Source organism: Pithys albifrons, chromosome 10 (genome assembly GCF_047495875.1).
Source record: "Pithys albifrons albifrons isolate INPA30051 chromosome 10, PitAlb_v1, whole genome shotgun sequence".
NCBI lineage: Eukaryota > Metazoa > Chordata > Aves > Passeriformes > Thamnophilidae > Pithys > Pithys albifrons.
Window position 1 is genome coordinate 12,663,512 of NC_092467.1, and position 25,084 is coordinate 12,688,595.

Genomic DNA, 25,084 nt, shown 5'->3' on the forward strand with positions numbered 1-25,084 from the left:
GACAGTAGTAACAATAAAGCCAGGTTAGATTGTTATGATGTAATTTCTGCTTCTGAATCTGGGTTTCTTCTGGATATTAGGTGGTAAAATCAACAACTTTTTTTTGTTTGTTTGTTTTGGTTTGGTTTTTTTTTTTCCTAAAAAGGCCTTAAGAAATACCAATACGTCATCCTGGAACTGTTTATGCAGGAATTTTTATTCTTTGAAATCTTCCAGTGTTAAAGCAACAAGAAAACATTTATAATGTCCTTTGGTGGAATCTTATTACACTTGTTATATATGTAAACTGATATTCTTTGATGCCAGCACGTTGCCCATACAGAGAAATCTCTGCACAATTAAATGAAAGGAAAAAGAAAAGGACTAAATAAAAAGTAATATTTTTCTCTTATCTGATTAGAATTAAATACATTAATAAATTGTCTGGTAACACAAATAGGCAATAATACAAAAAATCTACATTGTACATTATTTCAAGAAAAATAACTTCATTTGAATACAAAAGGATAAATACACTTTTTGTCCTATAGCCACTCTTGTACAATAGGTGAACACAGCATCTTACTGATGCAGTGCTTCTAAGGTATACAAGGGTATGACTGGCTTGAGTTTTATTGAGGGGGCTGTTACACATGTGCATCACTAACATCAGACAAAGAAATCTTTCAACCAACAAGGGTTACAGAGCAACGTTCACTAAAGCACAGGTTGGGAAGGATTTGGGGACTGAAGCAGGCCAATATGGCAGCTTTTACAGATTTCCTTATACCCACAATGCACTGACAGCAAAGAATGCCTTGATTTGGTCGATCCACACACCGGGCGGAGGTTCAGCAGCTCACCAGAGAGAGTAGCAAATGGTGTTTGAATTCTCTTCCCATTCTGGAGGCTCTCAAAGCCACTTCAGTCCTGTGGAAGCTTTGCAGCCAGCATTGATTGTTTTGACAGAACAGGCAGCTGCCAACGTGTCTCAAGTCAGAGGTGAACAGTCTTGACTCAGAGCCCTGTCCATAACTGATTGATATGGCTTAGTTCAGTTAGGCCTTCTTAGTTTGTATGTGGTTATTTTTCTTCTCTCTTTTTTCCTTTTTAGGTTTCAGTAGCAAACGCTTGGATGTTGTCCTGTTTTCAGGTGGCACATTCATTTGGAGCAGTCTGAGTGTGATGCCATCGAGCACACAGAGCCTACAATGAGCAGAGTCCTGCTGCTCCCAGAAGGGCAGCCAGCAACAAGAGGAGCCCGTGTGCCACTGCCCCCTGGCCCGAGTTCTGGCTGCAGCCTCCTGGGTCCCTTTCACACTTGAGCTTCTCACACAGGATGCCAGTGTAGGCCGGAGGGCACTGGCACCGCACGTTGTTGATGCACGTTCCTCCGTTCTGGCAGTGCAGCAGTTCATTGTCACAGACGTTTGCTGCAAAATAGCAGGGGAGGGAGGGAAAGAAAAGCAGAATAAATAGAAGTTCATCTACAGGAGAAACTGCACCAAAACCAGAATTAAAGCTCTACCTCCCTCCTCTTCCTGTGACACATAAACAGGGGGCATGCTTTTTCAAACACTGGAAGTTTGAATTTTTTATTTGGTTTGATATTTTCTCATCCTTTTTTTTTTTTTTTAAGTCTCTAGTGTTGAAGAATCATCTCATCCAGTTAAGACACTGGCTATGATATTAATTGTTTTATATGAGTGATTAATAACAAAATAATATGAATACATTCCTTGGGCTAATGTCTGCATCTTTATAGTTATTGCTAAACTGGAACTGTAGGTAGGTGTATTATTATTTGAAAGGGGTAGCATAGCTAGAGCTTTTGGAAACCATGAACAGTGGTTAAAATGCAATATGACTTTGCTGAAGTAAAAAAATCTGCATGAGAAGGCAAGGTTTTATAACCAAGAGTTGTATGTATTAATGATCTGAAAAAATTATGCCAAAACTATAAGGCAAGCACAGGAAGGAAATTCGGCATGCTATTGGATGGGGGTTATTTTACATATACATCTGGAAAAAAGATAATGTTATTTCCATTATAGAGGCAATATTTAATCTTAATTAGATTTGCCACTTTGGCACATGACATCTTAAAATTGTCTTAGATATTTTAGCCTGATAACTTCAGATATAAATTTCACAAAATATTTAAGAGAAAATAATACAGACTAAAGTTTTAGAGCTGCATAATATTATAGTATTTGAAAACTTGACAGCTTTACTTTGTATTACTTAATTGAAGTATTTAATAGGTCAAAATGCAGAGGTATGAGGAACATACTAATTAAATGTATCAATCTGTTTTATTCCAGGTGATATCACTAGAGTATGTGCTGGATTAAGCTCTGCAGTTTTGAGAGGCAGTTTTAATAAAGACCTTAAACCTATCATCTAGGTAAAATGTAACAGGAAAATTTTAACTCAGAAAATTAGGGAAATTATTTCGTGTAGAAACAGACTCAACGTTATATGCTGTTTATGTGTACCTTAGTCTGGAAATATCCTAAATAATTCAAAATAGGGAAAATATTGTTAACTTTACTTTAAACATTACTGTTTATTGCTACCAAAAATACGGTTTTACAAATATTAATTAATTATTTTTTAAAGCAACCCAAATATCCCAAGAACTACAACTGAAATAGTCCAGATTTTTAAGTGACACAATTCTACGTACATCTGGACCCTTTCAGTGCACCAGTAACCTCAATGGTAATCTTATCTGTCCTGGCTTGCTTTCAGAAGAATAATTTTCACACTCTAGAAGGACTGACAAATGCTTTCTCATGTTTGGCATCCAAGTGGGACAAATAATAATGCAATGTGTTAGAAACCTGTAGATGCAATTGAGAGAGAACAGTTAAATCACTGGGTTTTTAGTGATTCCTTTAGCAATCAAAATTTTTACTAAGATCTATGGATTTAATATTGTTGTCCATTTTCTGAATTCTAGTGGAAAACTTTGAATATTAAGGTACAATAAACAACACCATGATGACCCTATGCCTGAATTTTAATGTTTCATGTAGGCACTACAAAAATAGTGTTTATCTTATGTAAAAGAAAGAGTAAGTCATCACCAAATAAATGTGATGAGATTAACAACCCAGAAAATGTAACGGTTAATGGGCAGAAAAAATGAACTATATTTTAGAAGTCAATATTTGCATTGCAACTCTTGTAACTGAGGCTATGTATCTTTGATGTTGACTTTGTTATTAATATTGTATATATGTAGCTGTCTCAATATGCAAAATCCAAGTACTTTATCTGATGGTGCAGCTACTGAATCTGCATGTTCTAGACTATTCATTGCTGGGATGCTTCCAACAGTTCAGGCAATGAAAATGGTGAAATATCTGTCCCAGCAACACAGGCAATTGACTGAGTGGGATTCAATAGTTCATTAAATCCCACTTAAATAGCAGATATTTCACATTTTTTGCCTGGAATAGTTTATCCAAAATTTCCCAAGTATTAAGTAAACAATATTAATTTAATATTTTTTTATTATAAAGCTAATACCATCCCTATTTTAAAACTTATTTTGCTGACTATACTCTGTTATTCTGAGAGGCCCTCAGCCCAGATGGGATCTGTAGTTGCAGGGTGCTGAGGTGGTGCTTTGCTCCATGCTGGCTGTTCTGCCTGACACACTGATGTGGGCTGCTGGCAAAGGCCTCCAAAAATTGCTGTCTACAAAATTCTGGTTGCAACATTATAGACACTGATTTCTAAATCAGAGCATTTCTTTCTCATTAGAAAGTTTTTAAAATGTACTTAATGAAGGGATGGATAAAAAGGTTCATCTTTATTCTCACATGCTTTTAAATGTTTGTCCTCAGAAACACATTAAAGTAAATTAGGTAGATTTTACAGTTCTCAGCAAACTACTGCGTAGCTGAAAAATCTGGAATTGGCAGATTGTAACTTGTATTGTTACAGCTTTCCTTTTCTTAATTTTGTGCTTGTATCTCTCTTGCACACACACACATATGTGAGCATATATGTATCAAGTAGATGGCAACTGTGGTTTGGAAGTTAAATGAAACAATTCTGAAAATAGTTATGAAATCCCATTATTTATTACTTTTGCCAATTTTGTTTTAATTTTATTTTGACCAAATCTAATGCTATTTTCACCTTCCTGAAAGCATGGTCAGGATTACTTTTAAAACTTATTAACTAATTATGTTTTTTCATTTTAGGAATCGGATTAGCTATAGATAATGAGTGTAGCACATCAGCAACACAAAGGGAAGTACTTTCACTGGAATTTAAAACAAAATTTATGCTCTAAAGGTAGTCAACATCCCGCCGAGACCAAAGCAAAGCAGATATATTAGTTTTTGTTATGGAAATTAACAATGCTTCTAATGTTGACACTGTGTTTTCCTAGAATACATGTTCTAACGCATTTCAGTTCAGCAGAGGCTCCAGGCAGAGAAGGCAGTGACGGGGGAGCTGCTGAGCAGGGCAGGAAGGGCCAGGGCCTCACTGGCCTCTTGCTCTGTGCTGAACGCCAAGGGGAGCAGCAGGTGGGGCTGGGGGGGCCCAGCATGTGGCTGGCATCAGCTTTTTTGTTTCCCCAAGGAGCAGGAGAAGCCAGTCTGGCAATCCAGGGCTTTTCTGCCCATTGTACCCTTTCTACTTCTACCTGCCACCTCCCTGCCCAAGCAGTGAAGTGTTGCCTCCACTGTAGACATGTTGAATGAGCTCTGCCTTATCTTCATCACAAGTAACAGAAATGAAAATGAGTCTGAAGTCATCTGAATGGTATCACGCATCAAGTTCTGATCAGACTGAAACACAGCAAAGTGAGGCAAATATCAGATCTAATTCTGAAGTCAACACACCTGACTATTATGACCTGTGTGCCTGAATTAGCTGTGATTTTGCTGACAGATCTTCATTAATTAGAAGACAGGATATCAAACCAACCAGTTAAAAACCAAACCAGAGATATCTGCTTTGCTTTGGAGAGCTTTGCAGGCCTTTTGGGGGGATATTTCTGAGCACAGTCTCCAGCTCTGCACTACTCTGGGAAGTGAAATATTTAAAGCAAAATAAGGGGAATTGTTTTTAACTTATTTTCATAATTCATCAATTTACAATGTTCCTACGGTCTGATTATGGGATCCTTAAAACACTGCACAAAGGAGACAGGAAAAAGGAAAATGTAGAAATGGATTGCCATTTGGATGGTTATTTGAAGCCTTTCTGTCCTTGGGGCTACCCCTTCTTTCCTCCTTCCCACTCAGAAAACTCCTGCAATTAGTAAGAGATATTAATGAAATATTGAAACTTCTTTTTTAGGATAAGTCCTCTATGAGAATGACGAAAGATGTCTTGACACAAGTCACGAAATGTTCTTGATTTTTAATTGCAATGTTAATACATTTGGAAATGGAATAAAAAGGGAAAACAAGGGAAAAGTACCAGTCTTTGAGTCTGCTCAGGCGGTTCAAGGGGTAAATGATGTGCTAGTGTTTCACAGAATTTATATTTGGTATTTAATGAAATATATAGAGAGTAAGACAGTTGTTTGACAATTTTCTGCTTTCCTCTTAAATGTTTAAATCTGAATAATACATGAAAACTTCAGAGTCTCTCCAAAATTCAACTTTAATACCTTTGCAGTGTCTTCAAAGAAAAGAGACAACTGTGGCTGCTGTTAGTTCTGAAGCAGCTATACAGACAGGGAAGCACAAATGCAAGCATTGTTCTCTTTGATCTGGAGGGGCACCTCAGGCACAGCATTGTGCTCCTGGATTATGGTCTTTCTGGGTACTGTGTTTGGGCAGCTTCAGAGCAGATGCACAGGGCTTTTGGTCTGCTGCTGCTCACACAGAAAACCAACCTCAATACAGTTTCATTTAGGCTTCTCTTTCCTAAAGGCCATCCAAGCAGGGAAAAAGTACATTTTGTACATTTCTTTTGTGCTACCTTAATTTTTTTATGCCTTGCCTATGGTCATATCTGATTCAGGTGGGACAGGATATTGACTTAAAAAAAGGAAAGGAAATGCACATATTCAAAAGGATAACTTTTTTTGAGCTGGGATAGGTGGCATTCACTTTCTGCATAGAAGTCTGGATTTATGATGAAAATTTCATTGTGCAAACATCATAAAGATAATTAATGACAAAGTCACAGAAAGAAAATTTTATTAGAGGTCCTTGCTTCCTTTCTTGAATTCTGAAGACTTTTCATTTCAAGCAAGGTTTTCTATGTTCTCTTCCATCACTATTTTTCTTCAGTTTGTTCTGGCATTTTTTGTGGCATCATTTGTTACAGTTTTCTCTCTCCCTTTATCTCTTTTTAAAACCATTCCTTCACTTTTCTCCTTTTTGTTTCCCAGATCATGAGTATTATAGTCCCTGGACAGTTTGGTGGGTTGACAGTTCTGGATATATTACACAACATTACACAAGCACTGATGGCAAGCTTTGACCTTACTTGTGCTGCAGTGAATTTTCCATACTGTTTGTAGGTGGGTTTTGTGACTGGTACCACTGAAGTAATGAGAATTTTTTGACCTTCATTTCAACCCATTGTTCATAACTTTGGGAGTGTGCAGGTCTTGTGGGTGAAGAAATTATTCTTGGCTGCTTTTTTCTCTAATGCATCTGTTTCCTCGGTACCTCTTTAGTAAAGACAATTACTTGAGCTCCTGTCTGAGGAATTTTTCAGCACACACACTATCAGAATGTTCTGCCTCTGCATAAGTGAGTAAAAACCCAAGCAGAGTGAAACCCATGTTTTCAGTAATGATGTTCATAGGTAGGTTCAATATATGCAGTGGTTGTCTATATATAGAGAGCTGTGAACAGCACATTGAAATGCCATGGCAAGATTGGGAGGCTTCATCTCACTACATAAATAAGCTCAGTAAATTCAGGCCAAGCGTAAGCGATTTCTTGTCAAATGCAGAGTTAGCTCCTATGAATACTATGAAGAGTCTGCAACTAATATGCATTATTCTCCAAAAATGGGATCATTTAATCAATAAATGATAAAAACAATCACAGAATATAAAGGAAATTGCACTGAATGAAGAAGGTTGTATGTATGCCTAAAAAGAATATGAACATCTACACATATATTTAGCATATATGTGCAAGAAAACATCTGCCTGTGTGAAAGTATAGTTTCCCCACAGTTTGTCAAATAGACAGTAATGGAATCAGGGAATGCAAAACACATAATCTCATTCAAATGCAAAGGTGTAAAATTGTTTTCACTTGTATCCAGCTACATGTGTCCGTTGAAGGTAAGTGACCGCAATGAAAATATTTTCAAAATGCCAGAGTTAAAAACAAAAAAATATCTCCATTATTTGGAAACAGTCCTAAAAATACAATATATACTTTTTACGTGTTGAAGATCTTTATGTGGAGCTCCCCTGGCTCATGAAATTTCACCCATATAAAGTACATGTTAGGACAGAAGATGTAACTGCATGGGGAAAACTTACAAGTATTCAGGCTGCTTCTGAAAGATTACACCTATTGCTGTTACAGTTAGTGTTGCACAGCACATGACAGAACATCAAGTTTTTATAACTTAAGTATCACATCATTTGAATAACCAGTGGGTAATAACTGGATTGAAGGTTTTGTCACTGAGATTTCTTCCCTTGCTTGTCTTCCAAGGAGAAGTAAGGTTGGATTATTAGTAGAACTTAATTGTTACCATTTACTTTACTGCCAAATGGTTTTAAAATGTTTTACTACCATGAATACATGTGTCAGTGTTGACCAGTCTTCTTCTGTGGTTTTAATCCACAAATGTACCTGATATGAAAAACAGCTATTGCTCTTTTATATGAGATATCGTAATAATTTCTTTGTTTGGAAGTGACATTAATTCAATGTTTGCCAAAGTAGTAAAACTACCTTAGAATACTGTCAAATCAAGACAAGGCAGATGCTTTGATATCATGAAAAGAAATCTGGTTTACACTTATCTACTAAAGCACATACTTTAGAGGAAATAAGTCACTGTGGACAAGTACAAGCCTAAAGCATATCTTACTGTGTCAAAATTATGGTCATAAAATGACAAACATTAATACAACAATAAAGATCTCTGGTGCAAAGTTGAAACAATGTTATGATTTATTAAATTGTCAGCAGTACTAGGAAATAAACACTGACCAAGTGAGAGTAGTTTTCAAAGGCAGACATCTCCATCTTGACTTGTCTTAGAAATGCCTTGTCTTAGAGGTACAATTGAAGTGACACATTTTTTTTATCAAACTGATTTCATTAAGTTATCAGAGAGTAAGTGAATAGAGGGATAATGGAGATTCTGTGTTCATTGAAAATTTACAGTAGAATTTTTAAATTATTTGCCTATATATACTTTCTGTTCTTTCTGCAAAACCCTCACTTCAAAGCTAAGCCAGTTTTAATCAAATTGCAGGTGAAGTCTTCAGAGTTTCTACAAGAAGATGCAGCTATTATTCAGAGTTCTGCCCAGTACACAGCCACAGAATGGATGGCAATTCCTCTCTCCTGTAAATAGGTACCAATTTATCCTGGCATCCACCTGGGTAGGCTTAGTTGATAATGTTTTGCTACTGAAAGTGCAAAATCCTCTACAGAGTAATTTTCTTTTAACCATGGTGCAAGGGTGGCAGAAGTAGAAAGTTGCTGTTTTTCACAAGTTGTGTCTGTGCTTTCTCATTTTTCATCTCTAAAGTTCTTGGATTAAATTAATAAAAATAATGAGAAGAAATACATCAAATCTGTCAGAAGGGCAAGAGGGAGAACTGAGTTTTGAAAATGATACTCTTGCATGATGGAGAAGCCATAGTAGCTTTGGTAGAAGCTACATGAGATTGCGTGTTATAATGGATGAAAACAAATCCAGATGTAGTGATCTAAGAATTTAGAGTTGAGCTAATACCTTTCAATCTTCCTCAGTTTCAGGAAATGACTGATTAACCTTTCAGATGTCTGATTTTAGAGGTTCCAATTTTATACTTCTACACAACAGGATGATTCCTAGGGAGGGGGGGCAGAATTCCCTATTCTTTTTATTGCTTTTCTTATGGAGGAGCACCACTGAATTGGTATGATCCTTGTCATATTTTAAGGTAATCTCAGGAGAGCAATAAGCTACAATGCAGCTTTACTTGCTCAAAAGGGACTACATACCCCTATCATTCATATTCCACTTAAAAAGCTATAAGCTGCAGTGCCATTAGTTCTATCTTCCTGGAGAAAAATGAACATTCCTACATGATCTGTCTTCTCTTTCCTTAACTAGGAAGAGAAGCAATTGCAACTACAGAGTTTTTTTTTTTTTCTATTGCCAACAGCAAGGTCGGGGGTTGGATCTAGCCACTATCAATAACAGGCTAGGCACAAATAGTCCTCAGATACAGCAGAGGAAGTCATCAAAAGGCCCTGTGAACAGTTGGAGGACGGGATTCAGTTTCCTAAAGATGTGCAGCTACTGCCATTAGCAGTGTCAGAGGGAATTTGAGGCATGTATGTGGAGCTGGTAGGTATTTTGTAAGAGCTGTGGGAGCAGTGGTGGGAGGCCTGGCAAGGGGTGTCCCATCTCAGGCAGCTCCTGGGGCCCTGGTGTGCTGGCAGGCTCTGGCTGTGGCAGGCTCTCCACCTGAGGCACAGCTTCCCTGCCTGCACTTGGCATCTGCTCCGAGCCAGAGCAGCTATGCACTGCTGGGCACGGCCCTTGTGGAAGCCCCTAAGCAGTGAGAAGGAGCTGTGAAAAGCATCATCTGAGGTTCCACCAAGCCCACCAGTCTGGGAGTGCATTTGGGCTTGGGCCCTTGCCTGTGTCCTTGCCCCAGTGACCTGATGGGCTCTGTCCATTCTGGCCTTGTGCATTAGACTTCCTGGTGTGATCCTAGACCTGCCTTGACGCTGGAGGCTTGTGTGGCAGCCTGCAGGCTGTGCCTGACCCTGTGACTGCCATCAGAGATGTTCTGCTCCCCTGGTTTGGGTGCTGCAGGAGGGACTGTGTGCTGGGGAAGCTCCCTGTCCTGCTGTCCCCCATTCCTCTTTCCCTCCCACTCCTCTTCTGCTCCTGGCTTGATGGCACTTTGTGGAACCCCCAACTGCCATTGCTCCCTGGCAGTGGCACTAGACACCTCTGGCCAGGCAGTCCAGTCCTGTCCAGAAAGCTACCAAGATGGCCTTGCCTGAACAGCAGCATTTTCTGCTTCATGCATGACAACATTACTTTCTTCAAAGTTCCCAAGAACTATTAAACAGACCTGCAACAAGTATTGCTTTTACAGAGCACAAAAAGGCAGGAGAAAGCCTGGAAAGCAAACCAAAGCAGGATCATGCAAAGCTCAGCAATTCAAATACATGATTATGAATGCTATAAAAGGTTGAATGAATCCTTGGCAGCTAGGCTGTTTGACTTGTAATAATGGTATGGACAAAAAAGAATGCAAATAACTTCTCTTTGTTTATGGAGAAAAAAGTTTCTCTTCCTGCTATTCTTCCTAATGAACACTACATTGAAGAATTTCAGAATCCATGAAATAGTCCCACACACTACTTTATTTGGCAGCAAAACCAGACAAGGTAATCACAACTGAAAATATTTCCTTATGATTAAGGGGATTAGAATTATTCTAATAATTATTTTCTGAAAATTTTTTAGGCAAGGGAAAAAAAGAGTGTGACAGAATGTGTTGATGGCTTCTACCATCACTGCTATTCTAAAATTATTTGTGATCTAAAGTAATTTAAGCGTTGCAAAATTCCTACTCACTACTTTGGTCTAAAGCTAATCACATGGGACATATTGAACAATTAGTAAAAAAAATCTCCTGGAAATATACGTTATGATAAACTTCTAAACTACATAAAATAGCATTTGTAGAGTCTCTGAGGATATGAATGTTTGGAATTTATGTGAAGATTAGTTACAATGCAAAGGCAAAACATTTACACAGTTCCTACAAAGCGTAGGAAATGAGGGATGGTTTTTTTTAAATTTAATTTTTTGGTTGAAGTAATAATGTTGGGAATCAGGAGATCTTTCTGAATCTACATTCATTTATCATTTTGAATGTGGATGAAATGCTTTAAAGTGCTTTTGTTGAGTTTGTTCTAGAACAGAGATAAAACCACTGCTCTGTAGGTCTCTCAGAGCTCTTCAGAGTAAGTGTTGTTATTGGCAGTGAACAAGAGAGAATCTGATGCCAAGGAAAAAAAATGAGTTACCTGTGCTAAAAAAAGGAGAGAATGATGCGGGTCCTGTGAATTCCTGCTCTGTTTACTAGATTGCACTGTTGATTAGATAAATGCAATAGCAGAGTTGATTACTGTTTCCAGGGGAGTTTGCTGACAACTCAGATATAAAAAGGTTTATAAACTATGAAGTTTAAAAAAAGACTATGAAATACTGTCCCATCAAGTGTCATATGTGATCCCACAAGATGTTTAAATAGTCTGACAATTAAAATTACCAATGCCATCTATTGCATCTCCTAATCTTACCAGTCAGAACTTCATGAGAATTGCACTCATACATAAGGAACATGGTAAAGGTTTGCAAATGTTTATCTCCTCTGCTTTATCTGCCCTTTAAAGATATGACCTGTTATTGTCTACCTTTTATTAAAATTAAAAAATGACACTAACAGGCAAGTTCTTATATCACAATTCCTGTTTGAGATATACTGGATGATAATATCCTCTTCTGTGACTGGGATTTTAATTGGTGCAATGCTTTACTTTTCCACTCTTTTCATCAGAATACCACTAAGATGATTCAAACTGCTGACATGTAGCACTCAGCTAAAATAAGAACTAATAAATTAATGTATCAAATAATTAAAGCTATTAACTGCTTCATGTCAGTTTTCATCAGCAATATTTATTGCTACACACAGACCTGCTTCAGGTATCACTGTGCATTTATCTTCATGACAGACCAGCCATTAGATGGGAAAACTCAGATAACGGATGCTCACTTTCCAACACAATCCTCTTCAGGCACACTGGGTTTTTTGCAACGTGCTACCCAGGTGTAACCTATGTGGCAGTCTTAGCCAGTGTTTTACCTGAAAACACTTTTAAAAATGATTTATATCACACAATTCAAGATAAATGTCCTAAAACACAAAATAACTGCTTTTGTTTGTCTAATTATGGTGCCTCTTAACAAGATTTAAAAGACTTGGAGAATTTATCTTTTCAAAAGTGACATTTTGATAAGGACACAGAACTCATAATTCATTATTACACACTGACCTATACAGATGAAGAATGCATACAGGCAACCTACGTATTTTTCACAATACTAATTTACAGGCTGCTACTACTAAGTTATTGCAACAGTAACAGAATTGCACTAATTTCATTTAATCAACTTTAAAGTTTTGCTATAATGTAGAAAAACATCTGAATAACAATAGACCTGGCTTAGACTTAGAAAGAGAGCACACAGCATATGTTTGTTTAGGTTAATGCCTGAGAAGTTCTTTCTACATGCATATGAATTAAAGATAATGTCTCTAACCATAGATGTTCATATTGCTTGCTATGACAAAGTGTTAAGATAATTCAGGATATTAAAAAGTCCAGAATTAAAAGACCCCAGTGAGTAAGAGCTGTTTCTCTCTGACCTGTATATGGTTCTTGCATTACTTTTGACATGCTGATTAACGTACTTACATTTCTGTTTATCAACTGTGATGCACAAAAGTGTTAAAATTTAATTATTAATGAAGACTGAAATAACCTGGGATCCTTGAGGAATAGATAACTGCCAAATGTGATTTCACTTCAAAGTACATTCTTTATTTTATTTAAAATTATTTTCTCCAGTTTTTAGGTTTTTTGAGTCATGCCACAGTTGAAAAATGTCATTAATGTAGACTAAATAAATTACTCTATAATCAGTATGTTATATATTTCTAAACACATATTGTATCAATGTCCTTAAATTTAATGATGTAAAGAAGTAATTGTATTACTCAAAAAGTTTTCCACTTGCACTTAAGCCTGAGAAGCCAAGACCTTGATAATTTTCTCATGTTCCTGAGAAGCAGTGCATATAGAGATGTTACAAACTGTTATACTCACCTCTGGCTTAGAGAAGGGAGGGTAACACAAGAAATGCTCAATTATAATGAAAATGTACACTTAGAATGTTGTACGTTCTTTTAAAACATAGCGTCTGACTATATTTCTTTGTACAACTTTCAGGAAAAAATTAAACAACCTCCTGCTAAATAGAATGGGAATGATTAAGCTGTATTTCCTGCCAAGTTTATCTCATTGAGTCCAGCCCTGTCCTCTGCCCCAGGCAACTCCCTACTTCACATGCTTGTGCTTCTCTTTCAGCAGCCTTGGCAGTGATGGCAATGGAAATGTGACTTATGGGGTCCCAGCTCCTCAAGAACTGTATGTATTCCTTTCCATTGCCTCCTGTGGCCGGGGTCGGCGTTTGCCTGGGTAGTGCTGGCTCATGGAGGCTGCATGTGATAGGGGAGGACAAGCAAAGGTGGTAATTCAGGCTGTAAATGCCAGCCAGCACTTAAGGCCAAGCTCTGAGCTGTGCTGTCTGGGGCAGCAGTGACTCCAGCATGGTTCCTATGCCCAGTTCCTGCTCAGGTTTGAAACACAGGCCCAATGAAGGGAGAGTATGAGACGAGGGTGAAAGGCAAAGGTTTTATGCTGCCTTTGTGAGACAGCATTTCTGAAGTGGTAACATGGCAGATCTGAGTGGGATGCTGGTTTTCTGAGGGCTGCAAGAAAACTGCAAGAGTAGCTGTGTAGCTAAAACAGAAGGAGGAGTGCTAAAGGGAAGTGTTTGGAACTGGAACAGAGGGATTTGGGCTAAAGCCAGGGTGGGTGGGAGGAGGTGAGGGAGGTGCTCAACACATCTTAGCTGGCTCCATGTTTTGTATTTGCAAAATAGTCAAGGTCTTCTGATGGTGCAGTGCAGTGTGGGCTGCACCATCATCGCCAAGTTGTCACATTGCCACTGAATAAAGAAGGGATAACTGGAGTACACTTCTCTTAAGCATCTTTTTAGTTGTGTTTTAAATCAGTGAAGGTTTTGCATGAACTAGCAAAGCTTTCAGGTCATTGCAAAAAAATTTTTGCAGTATATGGCTTGACTTTGACAGGTGGTGTAAATCTTGACCCAAATTTTCAAACCTTTGCTGGAGTTATGTGGTGTACATGTAGCCTTTCATATTTCTCCCCAGCTGTGTACCAAATGGCATGTGTGCATATGTGATTTGAGGCATTTCAAAATATCTGGCTCAGTTTTTGACATGTTTGTGTTGCAGTACACTGTTGTAGCCTGTCTATAAATATATGTGGAATAGGATGCTTTTTCTGAGAACTGAAGCTTTGCAGACAGCTGTGCTTTGCTGCATAATGTCAACACAATGGAGCTGATTTAAGGATGGTATGTTTGCCTTCAATATTAATTTCCTTGCCCAAATGGCACCAGTTTAAATCTTATTGTGGGATTCTCCTGTTCTTGAAATCAGTAAGAAGTAAGACAGGTTTTTGATCCTTGTGAGAGTTACTTGTTCTCCTTGGTGCTACTCAGTGCTTATTGCCTCATGATCAAAATGCAGCTTCAGCTCTTTAAAGAACAGCTACATGTGGTGAAACTCTTTACTCTCCTTGGAAATGAAATTCTGAACTCTTCAAAGTAAGAGTCCTATTTCAAGGATCTTTTGACTTTAAAAGGAACTTCATTCCCATTTAAAGTATGTGTAGCATTTGTAGCTCAGTGCTGTAGCATCTCATTAGGAGAACACCCTGTTGAACTGTCTCCTATGGACTGCTATTTTTGTCCTGAGGACTCTGGGGTTGTTTGCTCTTCCTGCACTTGTGAGAATATATGGGGACTAGTTAGTGCACGTGGGTACCAAAACTGTTGGCTCTTTATTTTAGACCCAGTTCCCCTGATCTATAGCTGCTTGGTGCTACTGCTTAAGGCTAAACTAAACATCTATTAAAAGGAGAATTCCTCTTCCAAAGAGATCATGGCTGAGTTCCCTATGACATAGAAGTTCTGAAAGGGAAGAATAGATTCTTGGGTCCATTGGAAAAGATTTCAGATTTAGAAGCCAAGTTAATTATAATGGGCTTGACTTGGCTCCTGTCCAAAGTGTCTTTTAATGATTTTGCCATTGACTGATATTCAATGTGAGAGAAGAACAGTTTGTAATCAACAAAACCTATCTCAAAATTGTGGAGTGTTGAAAGAAATTGAAAGAACAATGCTGTTCATATTTTACAGAACATCATGGTACTTTTGTATAGGCTATCAGTCCCGCCTAAATTTATACTGACTGAAATATCACAGAATATGAAAGTATTGTGTTTCACAGTTGTTATTATTCATAAGAATAGCTTGACTAAAATTTGTGCTGTAAAGGGTAGTAGTCAAAGATCTGACAAAAACTAGAGTGACAATTATAAGATCAAGCTTTTGTTCCTGACTTTATCGTACTCATGCTCCTTGTCAAAATCTGTACTTGCATGCTTGACTTGAAGATGAATTTGAAATTGCTGGAGGGGTTAGTCCATGTCTCAGGGGTATGGATCTAGGGGAAGAGAAGGTGATCATGTAGACTTATTAGAAAGAAATGCTAGGAGAAGGTAAAGGGGCAGAATACTTGTGGATGATTTGGTGAGCTGGTTGTATTAGAGATGCAGAGTAGAGTGAGCATAAAAGACAACTATTTAAAGGGATTCTTATAAAACTTACATTGTTCACAGCAAAGTAAAAGAGCTTAATAAGAAGTAGTTACAAATGGTAAAGAAAAATGTTGAAATTATGATGAAATTAAGAAAAAAAAAGAGTACATGTTCTCAGAACAGAACTATAAGAACATGTTAAAGTACTAAGGAAGGTCAGAAATGATTGAGCAATGTACTAAAGTAACAAAAATTAGTAATTTTTCTTCTAAAGATAGCAGATGCTGGAACTTTCTAGGAAGGCTCAAGGGCAAACAGATGGTGTTTAAGGTGTGTGTATGTGTGGCTCGGCTTCGCGAACAAAGATTTGGGCAGGGCTGTCCCCATGTGGGTGTGCCCTTCCAGCCTGCGCAGTGCATTTTAGGTGAGGCTCAGCATGCGCAGAACTGGCCCCACCGTTTAAGTCCTGAGGTTCATCTGCCACGGCTGAGCGAGCTTGGACAGTGCCAGTGAAGTCCTCAGGACTAGAACCTACAGCACCCGGCATTTCCCAGGAGGTCTCCCATCCAAGTACTAATCCGGGGCTGACCCTGCTTAGCTTCCGAGATCTGACGGGATCGGATGTTAGGGAGGCATTTAACTGCCTGGTGTTTAAGGTAGGGAAGGGAAAAATCTATTAACTCTGAAAGAGCTTTTGGGAGGTTACCAGGCTACTGTCCAAGGTGATGGGGCATGTTCTAAAAGTGTGTCTCAATGTTTGTACAAAGCACTAGTACAAAAATGGAAGACAGTGTGTTGCACCAGATCACCAGAAGCAAATAATATTGATCCAAAAATTTTGAAAAAATGTAGAAACAAATTTTTGACTATTGTGATTTTTCTAAATTAATTGTCAAGATTGGCTTGATTAAGTATAAGAAGGACCTGTGGCAGGTGTGATTGTTATTGAGTTCCAAGGAGATAGAGAGGAACTCAAGACTGGCAGGTAAAACTTCCATAGCAAGCAAGTTAATGGAAATTGTAATGAAAAAGAGAATTAGCAGTTAGATGAGTGAGCATGATAAGTATGAGAGAAATAATGATGTACAAACCTAGTAAAAGATTTTTAAAGAGTTGATACCAAAGATCTTTCAACAGTGTTTTCAAAGAAACCAGTAAAAAAGCTCTATTTAAATGTTTTTTTTTTCAATGGAATAATCATAGATTGAATAGTAAGAAACAGGCTAAGAATAAATGTCAGGAACTACTAAACAGTCTAAAAGTGAGATGTGGCAGGACTTAACACACATGGAATTCTGCTAGAAAAGTAAGTGAAGAGTAATGTAAGTTTCCTCAGATTACAAAGGTATCGTGGCTATGAAGACATTCAGAAGAATTTCTAAGGTATTGGGTGACAGAAATTATATATTCAAAAGTAATGTAGCCCTACAGGTACTTGCCTTTACCATTTAGAAAAGGGAGTGGATTGAATCATAATATACCTACTTTCATGGCATCCATTTATTAATGTGTATGTTAAAAGGCATTTTTAAACTTTTAATACCACTGGGGAAGCTCAGCTTCTCTTAGTGGAGGGAGTTGGCACCTTGCAAGTTAAAACCCATCAGCTTCTTCTACACCAGACTTTGGTTTCCATATTGCCATCATTGTGAATAGCAAAATCTCTTGGGAGAGATGTATTTGCACACTTGTGAAGGAAATTAAAACAATAAATACTGAAGCCTTAATAGCATGTGCTGGTATCAGCAATGCCATCAGTTGCATCAGTGCAGAGGTAGGAAATGTTGGCTATTTTTCTTTGCCTCAGGTCAGTAGTTTTTCTCTGCAGTTAAATAGGATGAAGATTTCTTTACTTACTCCTAAATGGTCTTTTTAAGGCCCCACCATAAAAACGTCCCATCTGGGTGTGTCTGTGGTGCTCCTGATCTCTATTCTGTCCTCATAAAAACACAGTGAGCAGGCAAAGTACATAGATGTTATAGCCACTGAGCAGGCTTAAAAGAAAAGTGTGACAAATTTTTCAGAGGAAAAGCAGTCCTGCTCATCACTGTTCAAATGAACATTTAATAATTCATAGCAACTGAGTTATAAGTTTCCCCTTCAATACGCTTCCAAATGTGAATAGATTAAATGGTAATTGCTATCAAGCTTTATGTTCTATTTCATGTACCTAATAAAAGTTTATCTAGTGGAGCTTACTTTGTATCTTTTTGATCTATTCCTAACTGAATGCAATATAGTCTATTAAAATATTTATCATTGTGCCATCAAATATTAACCATTTTTAAATCATCTGACTAAAGAAAACAAATAATGTTAACTTTTCATGAATTTTCTAATATTTAGTTGTTCAGAACTCTCCCATGATATAGCACCAAAAATACCAAAGACCCTATAATTGTATTCACTCTTTTAAAATTGGACTGTTTTGAAATGCACTCTGCTCACATCCATCACCACTGCCCATTTTGGCTCTGCAAGCAGACTCCTAATTTTGTCGTCTGTAAAAAGTTATGATTCTGCCTCAGTACAACAGAATGTTAGAGAGTTGTTGGCTTTTCTATAGGTTAGTGCAGAACACTTTTCCCCCCCAAGGAAAATATTTGTAGAAAGTTTCCCTAATTATCCACCCGCTCATCCAACTGAAATGATGTGACTTTGTTAGGTATAACAGCAGCTTCCTAGACTGTGATGCCCATGACCTAAGTTGGCAAGGGGAGGGTATTTGTCCCACAGATATGCTGCAGTTGCAGGGCAGCCCAGCCCAGCCTGACTGCCAGGGCTGTGTCGCTCCCCAGCTGAGGGGGGTTATGCTCTCCCAGGGTGCTCCTGCTTGTTCAACCCTTTGCTGATTCATATCACAGAACTAACATAGCAGAAAACTATTCTTTTTTTTTTTCTTTTTGGTTAGTGTCCTGCTGAGTTAGATCTGAAATCGTTCAATGAAAGGTCAAACAAGTGCCTGAGAGATTGCTGGGGGTGTGGGACTAAATAGGGGGGAATTGGGAGAAGAGGGATTGCAGCACTTGCAATTAGAGCAGTTTAGACAGCCATGAAATAGCAGCTTTGAAGCTGACACCTGGGCAAGATCAAGAGGAGAACAACCTCTTTGCTCCAATCCAATCCCTCATCTTGCTGGGGAAAAATTGTTCTATTAAAGGTCAGGTGTATAAATGTTGCTACTGAACCATTTCTTTTCACTTTGGAAAAAGCAAGTCTGATCACCAGGTTATCAGAGTAAATCTCCTGAAGAGCTGCAGTCTCTTAAGAGCCTGGTGCCTCTCAATAACATGGTAACTACGCTAACTAGCCCCCTTTTCTGAACGTGATTTATGACCCGTTATTTTCCTTGGCTTCTCTGCACACAGGTATTACCTAATTCACAATCCCTGTTCTCTTCATAGATGCCTTCTAGCACAGAGATGCTGAGATAATGTCCTTGAACTCACACCAGTGCCCCTCTACTCTATTATTTCTGCAGTTTCTTCCATTTCCACGGTATCTCACACACTTTGTAGGAAGCAGTGCTAAGAGCAGATTGAGACATGATCCCCAACCTAGACATGCTACATAATTATGTAGATCTGAATGATAACTATCTAGAGAGAGCATCCTATGCATTCATCTTCTTCTCTGTGCTCTTTATAGAGGGAAGGTGCCTCACTTAATAATTTCTGTTAATATACCATGTTTGTGTTCCGACATGTTTCCTCTGAATAAAAAATATCCTCTCCCAAGAGAGATATCAACCTTCTTATTCTCCTTCAAATCCAGTCTCTCATTAAAAAATAATACCATTCCATGGCAATCATACTTTGGTGAACAATTTTCTATGTAACCCAGTATTTGTATGGTTATTCTGTGGGTGGTGTATTTCAGAAGGAACACATTAATAAACACATTCACATTGTCTTTTCTCAGCTTTAAAAGACCCAGGATATCAGGACAGCATTACACCTCTAAGTCATCAGCATGCTTCCCCTGAGTCAACTGGAGTCACTGTTCTGCATCTTCTGAGGATCAGGCCTGATAACACTGTAATTTTGTTTGTAGTCTTGCCTTGCTTGTCTTATACCTGTAAGGGATATTTTGCCTTGAGTTGCAGCAGTGGGATTTTGGATTGATTTAAGGAGAATTATTCTGGACTTAAATTTGGAGCCATTTGAAGAGTGTCTGTTACTCTTTCATCCAAACCCCTGTACACACACACAATTTCTTTAGTCTGCATATCATGTAAGATAGGTATTGTGAAATCAGTATTTCATGTATCAACACTGGCAGCAGATGGTTCCCTGGGACAACAATGTTCAGCCCCAACAGAACTTTATCCCTTTCAATAAACTCTTTCTCTGTTTTGCTTCCTTCCAGCTCCAACTGCGGCAGTGTGCTTACTAGTACCAGTCCTGACATCAAAACACACCAGAATTGAAAGTATATACAGCACCTGAGCAGAGGGGAAATCCCCCTGTATCCTGACCAGCTAAAAGCATTAAAACTGCTACTGGTAAAAAGATATAAAAATATATAGATGGATTGTTTATGGCTCCCCACACAGGGAGTAGCAATGGTGAACTGGAAAGCAGGGTGTCCTGGCTGTGAATTTCAGTTCTATTTTTGTATTATTCCCCAGGCACAAGTTCAATGTGTAGGCATTGAAGGACTCACTGAATTCATCTGTACAGAAACATGTATAAAAGATCACTAACCTTCAATGAGGAGAAAATTGCATTTATATATTTAATCTGTCTAGAAAGAAGTGTATGATGTATTTTTTTGAGGAAGATTTTTAAACAAATAGATGGTATATATATTTTCCTATTTTCTTGCAGAATGGTAAACACAACCTTGCAAACCCAAATGTTAGTGTAAGTTCCAGGTTTACAATTTCAAGTTTGATTTTCTTTGGTAATTCAATCTGCATGATGATTTTCATCAAATGGCTTGGCTTCTAACATTTGTAACACATGATAAAATCCACCCCAAAAATACTCATATTTAAATAATCATATAGTAAGTTGAAGGCACACTGTGACAGAACATGAATTATCTAACAGCCTGCAGAGGAACACCAGTTTAGTCTGGAAGACAGATACGAGCACTGAGTGCAGTTTCAGCATTGTAGATAAGAGTGTAATCCTTTGCCTGCTTCTATTTAAAATCAACAAAAAAGGGTAAAAAGACAAATTGTTCAGAGCTTGATGTAAGTCATCTGTGTGAAAACTCATTTGCTAATTGTTTAGGATCTGCAGCATTGAATGAAGCTGATTTAAAGCAGTGCTTCACAGTCAGGTGAATGCTGCCATTGGGAGCTCTCACTTGCTCTAGACCTTTGTAGTGCTGTGGATTCAATGTCTTTATTTGGTCTTTAACAGTAGGAAGGGAGATAGTGAATGATGTAAGTCATTGAACCTTCCCCCAACTTTTGCCCTGTGAGGTGGTCATGCCTAATGAAAATTAAAGCTATGCTGGTAAACTGATATCGGTGAAACAATCACTTCTTCTTTGCCCGATTGGATAAATATTCAACTGGTTTTGGACTCAGTTCTCCTCTGAGTGAAATTAAAAGGCACTACCTTAAAATGCTCCTGTAAATATGTAACAGAATTTAGTCACCTGAAATGTCATGGCCAAGAAATACAAAATATGTAAGACTATCAGCAGTACATGTAGAAAATCAAGTGAATGTTCCTGTTTAATATTTTGGATTCATTCAGTTTTTAAAAGCTCCAGTGGTGGTTCTGTGTGTAAATGTTTCTACGTTTTGGTACAGGTTCCTTTTATCACAAAGCATTATGTTCCATTTAAGACTGGTCTAAAACAACTGTAGTTGCTGGTTAAATTTCTTGCCAGGCTTGGACTTTTTAATTCTCTTTTTATGTTCATTTTAAAAGGAAATAATTTCATTTCTATAAAACAGAAAAATCAAATATAGCTATGTATTTTCTCATGTTCCAGTAATTCTAAAAGGGTTTCAGGACCAGACTGTTCTGTTCTTAATTCATTGTCTGTGCTTTGATCTGTGCATGCTGCTGAGAGACCGTTGTGGGCACGGGCAGGGAGGTCTCAGCACGTCCCCCATGCACGGTACCCGCGGCATCCACGGTGCTGGGGGAGGCTGAGAAGGAGCACAAGGTACAGTTGCATCTGTTGTGCCTCTTTTTCTGAGGGCAACAAACCCTCCTGTACCAACTAGACCCTACTGACCGCTCCATCTATGCAGCACAAACCCTGAATGCAAGAAGATAACAGCTGCTATCACAGTGCCTTTTATCTGGGAGGCGAGGTCTAACATTGCATCTGACCTCTGTGTGCGCAGAGACGCCGAGTGCTGAGCGCTCTGCCTCGATCCTCAGAGCTTTTAGATTAAATCAGTAGGAGTGAGGTACCTAAATGAATAGTTCTGGGGATAATAGTGTCTGTGTCTTCTACCCATGTGTACTACAAAGTAAACTCCAAACTGTAATTTATCAAATGATATGTTGTGAGCCTTAGAAAACCCAACAGGACTTTTGTGTTGTTTTTTCCCTAATGGCTTTACTAATATATAAGATTACAACACTCCATTTACTTACAGTATCATACAAGTAATTAAACTTGCTATAGTATAGATTTAACTTATTTATAAGTCAAGCCTCTGGTTGCCAAAGGTCAATGATTTTAGCAACAAAGCTCCATAATAATAGACTTTTGTAATAGTGCCAATAGGGTATGTATAACAAGAAAATAAACAAACTCCCATTGGTCTGTTGAGAGTGTGTGTGTATCTGTCTTTGTATATATACATTTCTATACAGCACAGGCCCAAGGAAAACCAGATCAAACCCACATGTTACGTGTCTAGACAAGTAATCTTTTTAAGGTTTGCTATGGCAACAGAATGAGTTCTTATTTTTCTTGTATATTGGGGTCTGCTTGTCATGTGTTTAGATTTCAATGGGAAAACAGTAAGACATACTAGAAAATTAAATTAATTGGAATTCTGTTCCTCCATGATAAGACTTGAAAAAAGATTTAAATCAGTGTGTGCTTGGTAAAACATGGCAACTTGATGTCTGTTCCATAAAACTGACAATGGCATCTAGTTGTTTTTCTTCTGCATTTGATCAGGTAATTTGGTCAAAATGTAGAGAATATCTAACAGTTACACGAGCAGACAGATTTGTTCAGAAAATTACAACACAGTAAGGGAAACTCAATTAGTTTTGTCAGCAAATATAAAGGCACTATCTTGCATTTCCAGAAACTATCCAAAGCTTCTACAATTACTCTTGATTCAGCTAAAATCAAGCTAATTACACGTTGGGCTCAAAAAATCCTCATTAAAAGAACCGTATTTGTGTTATAATGTCCAAACCTAAAAAGATAGGAATTACTGCAGTTAATAAGCAATTCCTTTGACAAACTGGTGTGTGTGTGTGTATATATATATATATATATGTACATAATTACTCCTATGTCTGTAAACTTTGCTCCACAGCCTTCCAGACTTGTTCAATATCTCAGTTATTTAGTATCTTTTTTGGACTCACTGTGTGGACATGGTGTTTACTTCATTCAAATTCTACTGCAGAAAACCATATAGATTTCCTTTTTCATTTTTTCCCTCTGTAGTTCCTGTCACTGCAATATTTCAATGCTTCACAAATTCTAATGCTTATTTTGCCAGTACCAAAGGTAAGGTATAGGGTGGTGACAACCTTCCGCATAAGCCATGTGAGGCAGAGGGAGATCCTGTGATTTCTGAGTGCTTAGGGAGATACTGAGGGTCTAATTTGGCAAAAAATTAATTCTAGAGGACTTTGAGACTTGATACACTACTTCACCTGCTTTCTGCTGTGACTCTAAGTGCCCAATACTTTGGTTAATCAAAACTCGAGTACAAGCACCTGGAAAATGAGAATACAGTTAACAACCACTTGTGAAAAGTATGGTTTAAATGACCTGCCAAACATAAAGAAGAGGTTTCTGGCAGAAGCTGAGGAAGTAAAATTTTCTCAGGTAGCACTGAAAAGTGTTACCCATGCAAATTTTCTTTCTCTTCATATAATATTTTTAGTGCTAACTGGTTAACTATCACAACCTTTCCTGAAATTATTTATTGATTTTCTTCCCAGATATATTTCTTGACTTGTCACAAGTCCAGCTTTTCTACTTCAGAGGTACTCATCACTTGGAGAAACCGTGGTAAGGTCTAGCTTTATTTAGTTGGTTTTTGGTTTGGTGTTTTGTTTTTATAATTTCTGGTATAAGATTTGAAATTAAGAGCATTTGTATGACTATTGACCAGTTTTGTAATATATGGCTAATTAGTGTCATTAATTACATCTTCTCATGTTTCTCAGTCTTAAGAATCAAAAGTAAGCTCTTGGAGAAATATGTCTTTAATGTGTGTGTAAGAATCCAGAGAGGGAGCGAGAAAAGGTGAAAGAAAAGCATGAGAGGTCCCTCCAGTTTCTGGAAGTAGATGATCAAAACAGTTATAAAGAAAAAATCTTAATTTACTGCAAACAAAATTTGCAAAAAAAGTCTATTCCTGTATGTACTGAAGTGATATTTCCACTAATTTGTTTATAAGACCTGCTAATCAGAAGAGATACTAAATATATAACTAAGCATTGAAACAACATCTGTTTAAGGACCATTTAAGAAAAGAATCAATTCTTATTTTCAAAGATGTTTAGTATACCTCCATTTTTTTTCAAGCTTTAGCTTTCCTCTAGTTTTCATTAGTTATTAGAGGTAACGGGCCAGTGTTTTGCAGTTATTGTCCAGGGACAGATTTAAGGTATGAGAGGTTACTCACAAAACTGAGGTTTAGGACAGGAAAGAAGTGAATGTGCATAGAAATCACTTTTTGACTTTTAGTAAGAGCTTTGAATTTGGAGTTAATATGCTGATGGTTTTGTATACAAAATTTATTTCTCAGTTGTCAAGACTCATGTGTTTACATATCTCAGTGGGAGCTCCTCAAGGTGTTAGCCAGAGAGAGAGGACACTGAAAGTGCACTGAAATAAATAGCTGGCAGTCAGTGTCCTCAGCTGGGAGTCTCCCTACAGGTTCAGGCATTATGGCATTCTTACAGCTCACAGAGCACTTTGCTCATTTTCTGCTCTTAAGTAGCTGCACATGATAGCACACAGACCCAGAGGCAGCAAAGTTGCAGGAGAGGGGCGACTCTCAGAGTTACTTACGTTGGCAGCCCAAGCTGTGCCAGATATATCCCGGCAGACATTTATCACATTTAGGCCCTGATGTTCCCTCCTTACACTCACAAAATCCTCTGTCATTACAGCGATCATGGACTGAACCAAAAGGGTTACAATAACAGTCTGCAGAAACAAGACAACACATACACACTGGATTCAGGTCTACATGCGGTGATAATTCATTCAAAACCAATAAAGGGTACATTTCCAGTGCTAAAGGT

The 25,084-nt window shown here is 37.9% G+C and overlaps 1 protein-coding gene and 1 long non-coding RNA gene across 9 annotated transcripts in view; one reads left to right on the forward strand and one right to left on the reverse strand.

The window, feature by feature from the left end:
- Window positions 1-1,093: 1,093 nt before the first annotated feature.
- NTNG1 (netrin G1) overlaps window positions 1,094-25,084 on the reverse strand; it is a 158,178-nt gene continuing 134,187 nt past the window's right edge. For 4 of the 8 annotated variants that reach the window (XM_071564584.1, XM_071564580.1, XM_071564582.1 and 1 more), the window contains 2 exons: window positions 24,849-24,986; window positions 1,094-1,412 (listed from right to left, as the gene is read on the reverse strand). In XM_071564584.1, coding sequence (XP_071420685.1) covers window positions 1,186-1,412; window positions 24,849-24,986 — 365 coding nt within the window. In that variant the 3' untranslated portion in view covers window positions 1,094-1,185. The remainder of the gene's footprint in view (window positions 1,413-24,848; window positions 24,987-25,084) is intronic. The other 4 variants (XM_071564587.1, XM_071564583.1, XM_071564586.1 and 1 more) reach the window with 2 other exon arrangements.
- Window positions 13,334-25,001, forward strand: LOC139676075 (uncharacterized). The gene is made up of 3 exons (XR_011698585.1): window positions 13,334-13,394; window positions 23,771-23,840; window positions 24,950-25,001. It is a non-coding gene; the product is annotated as an uncharacterized lncRNA (long non-coding RNA).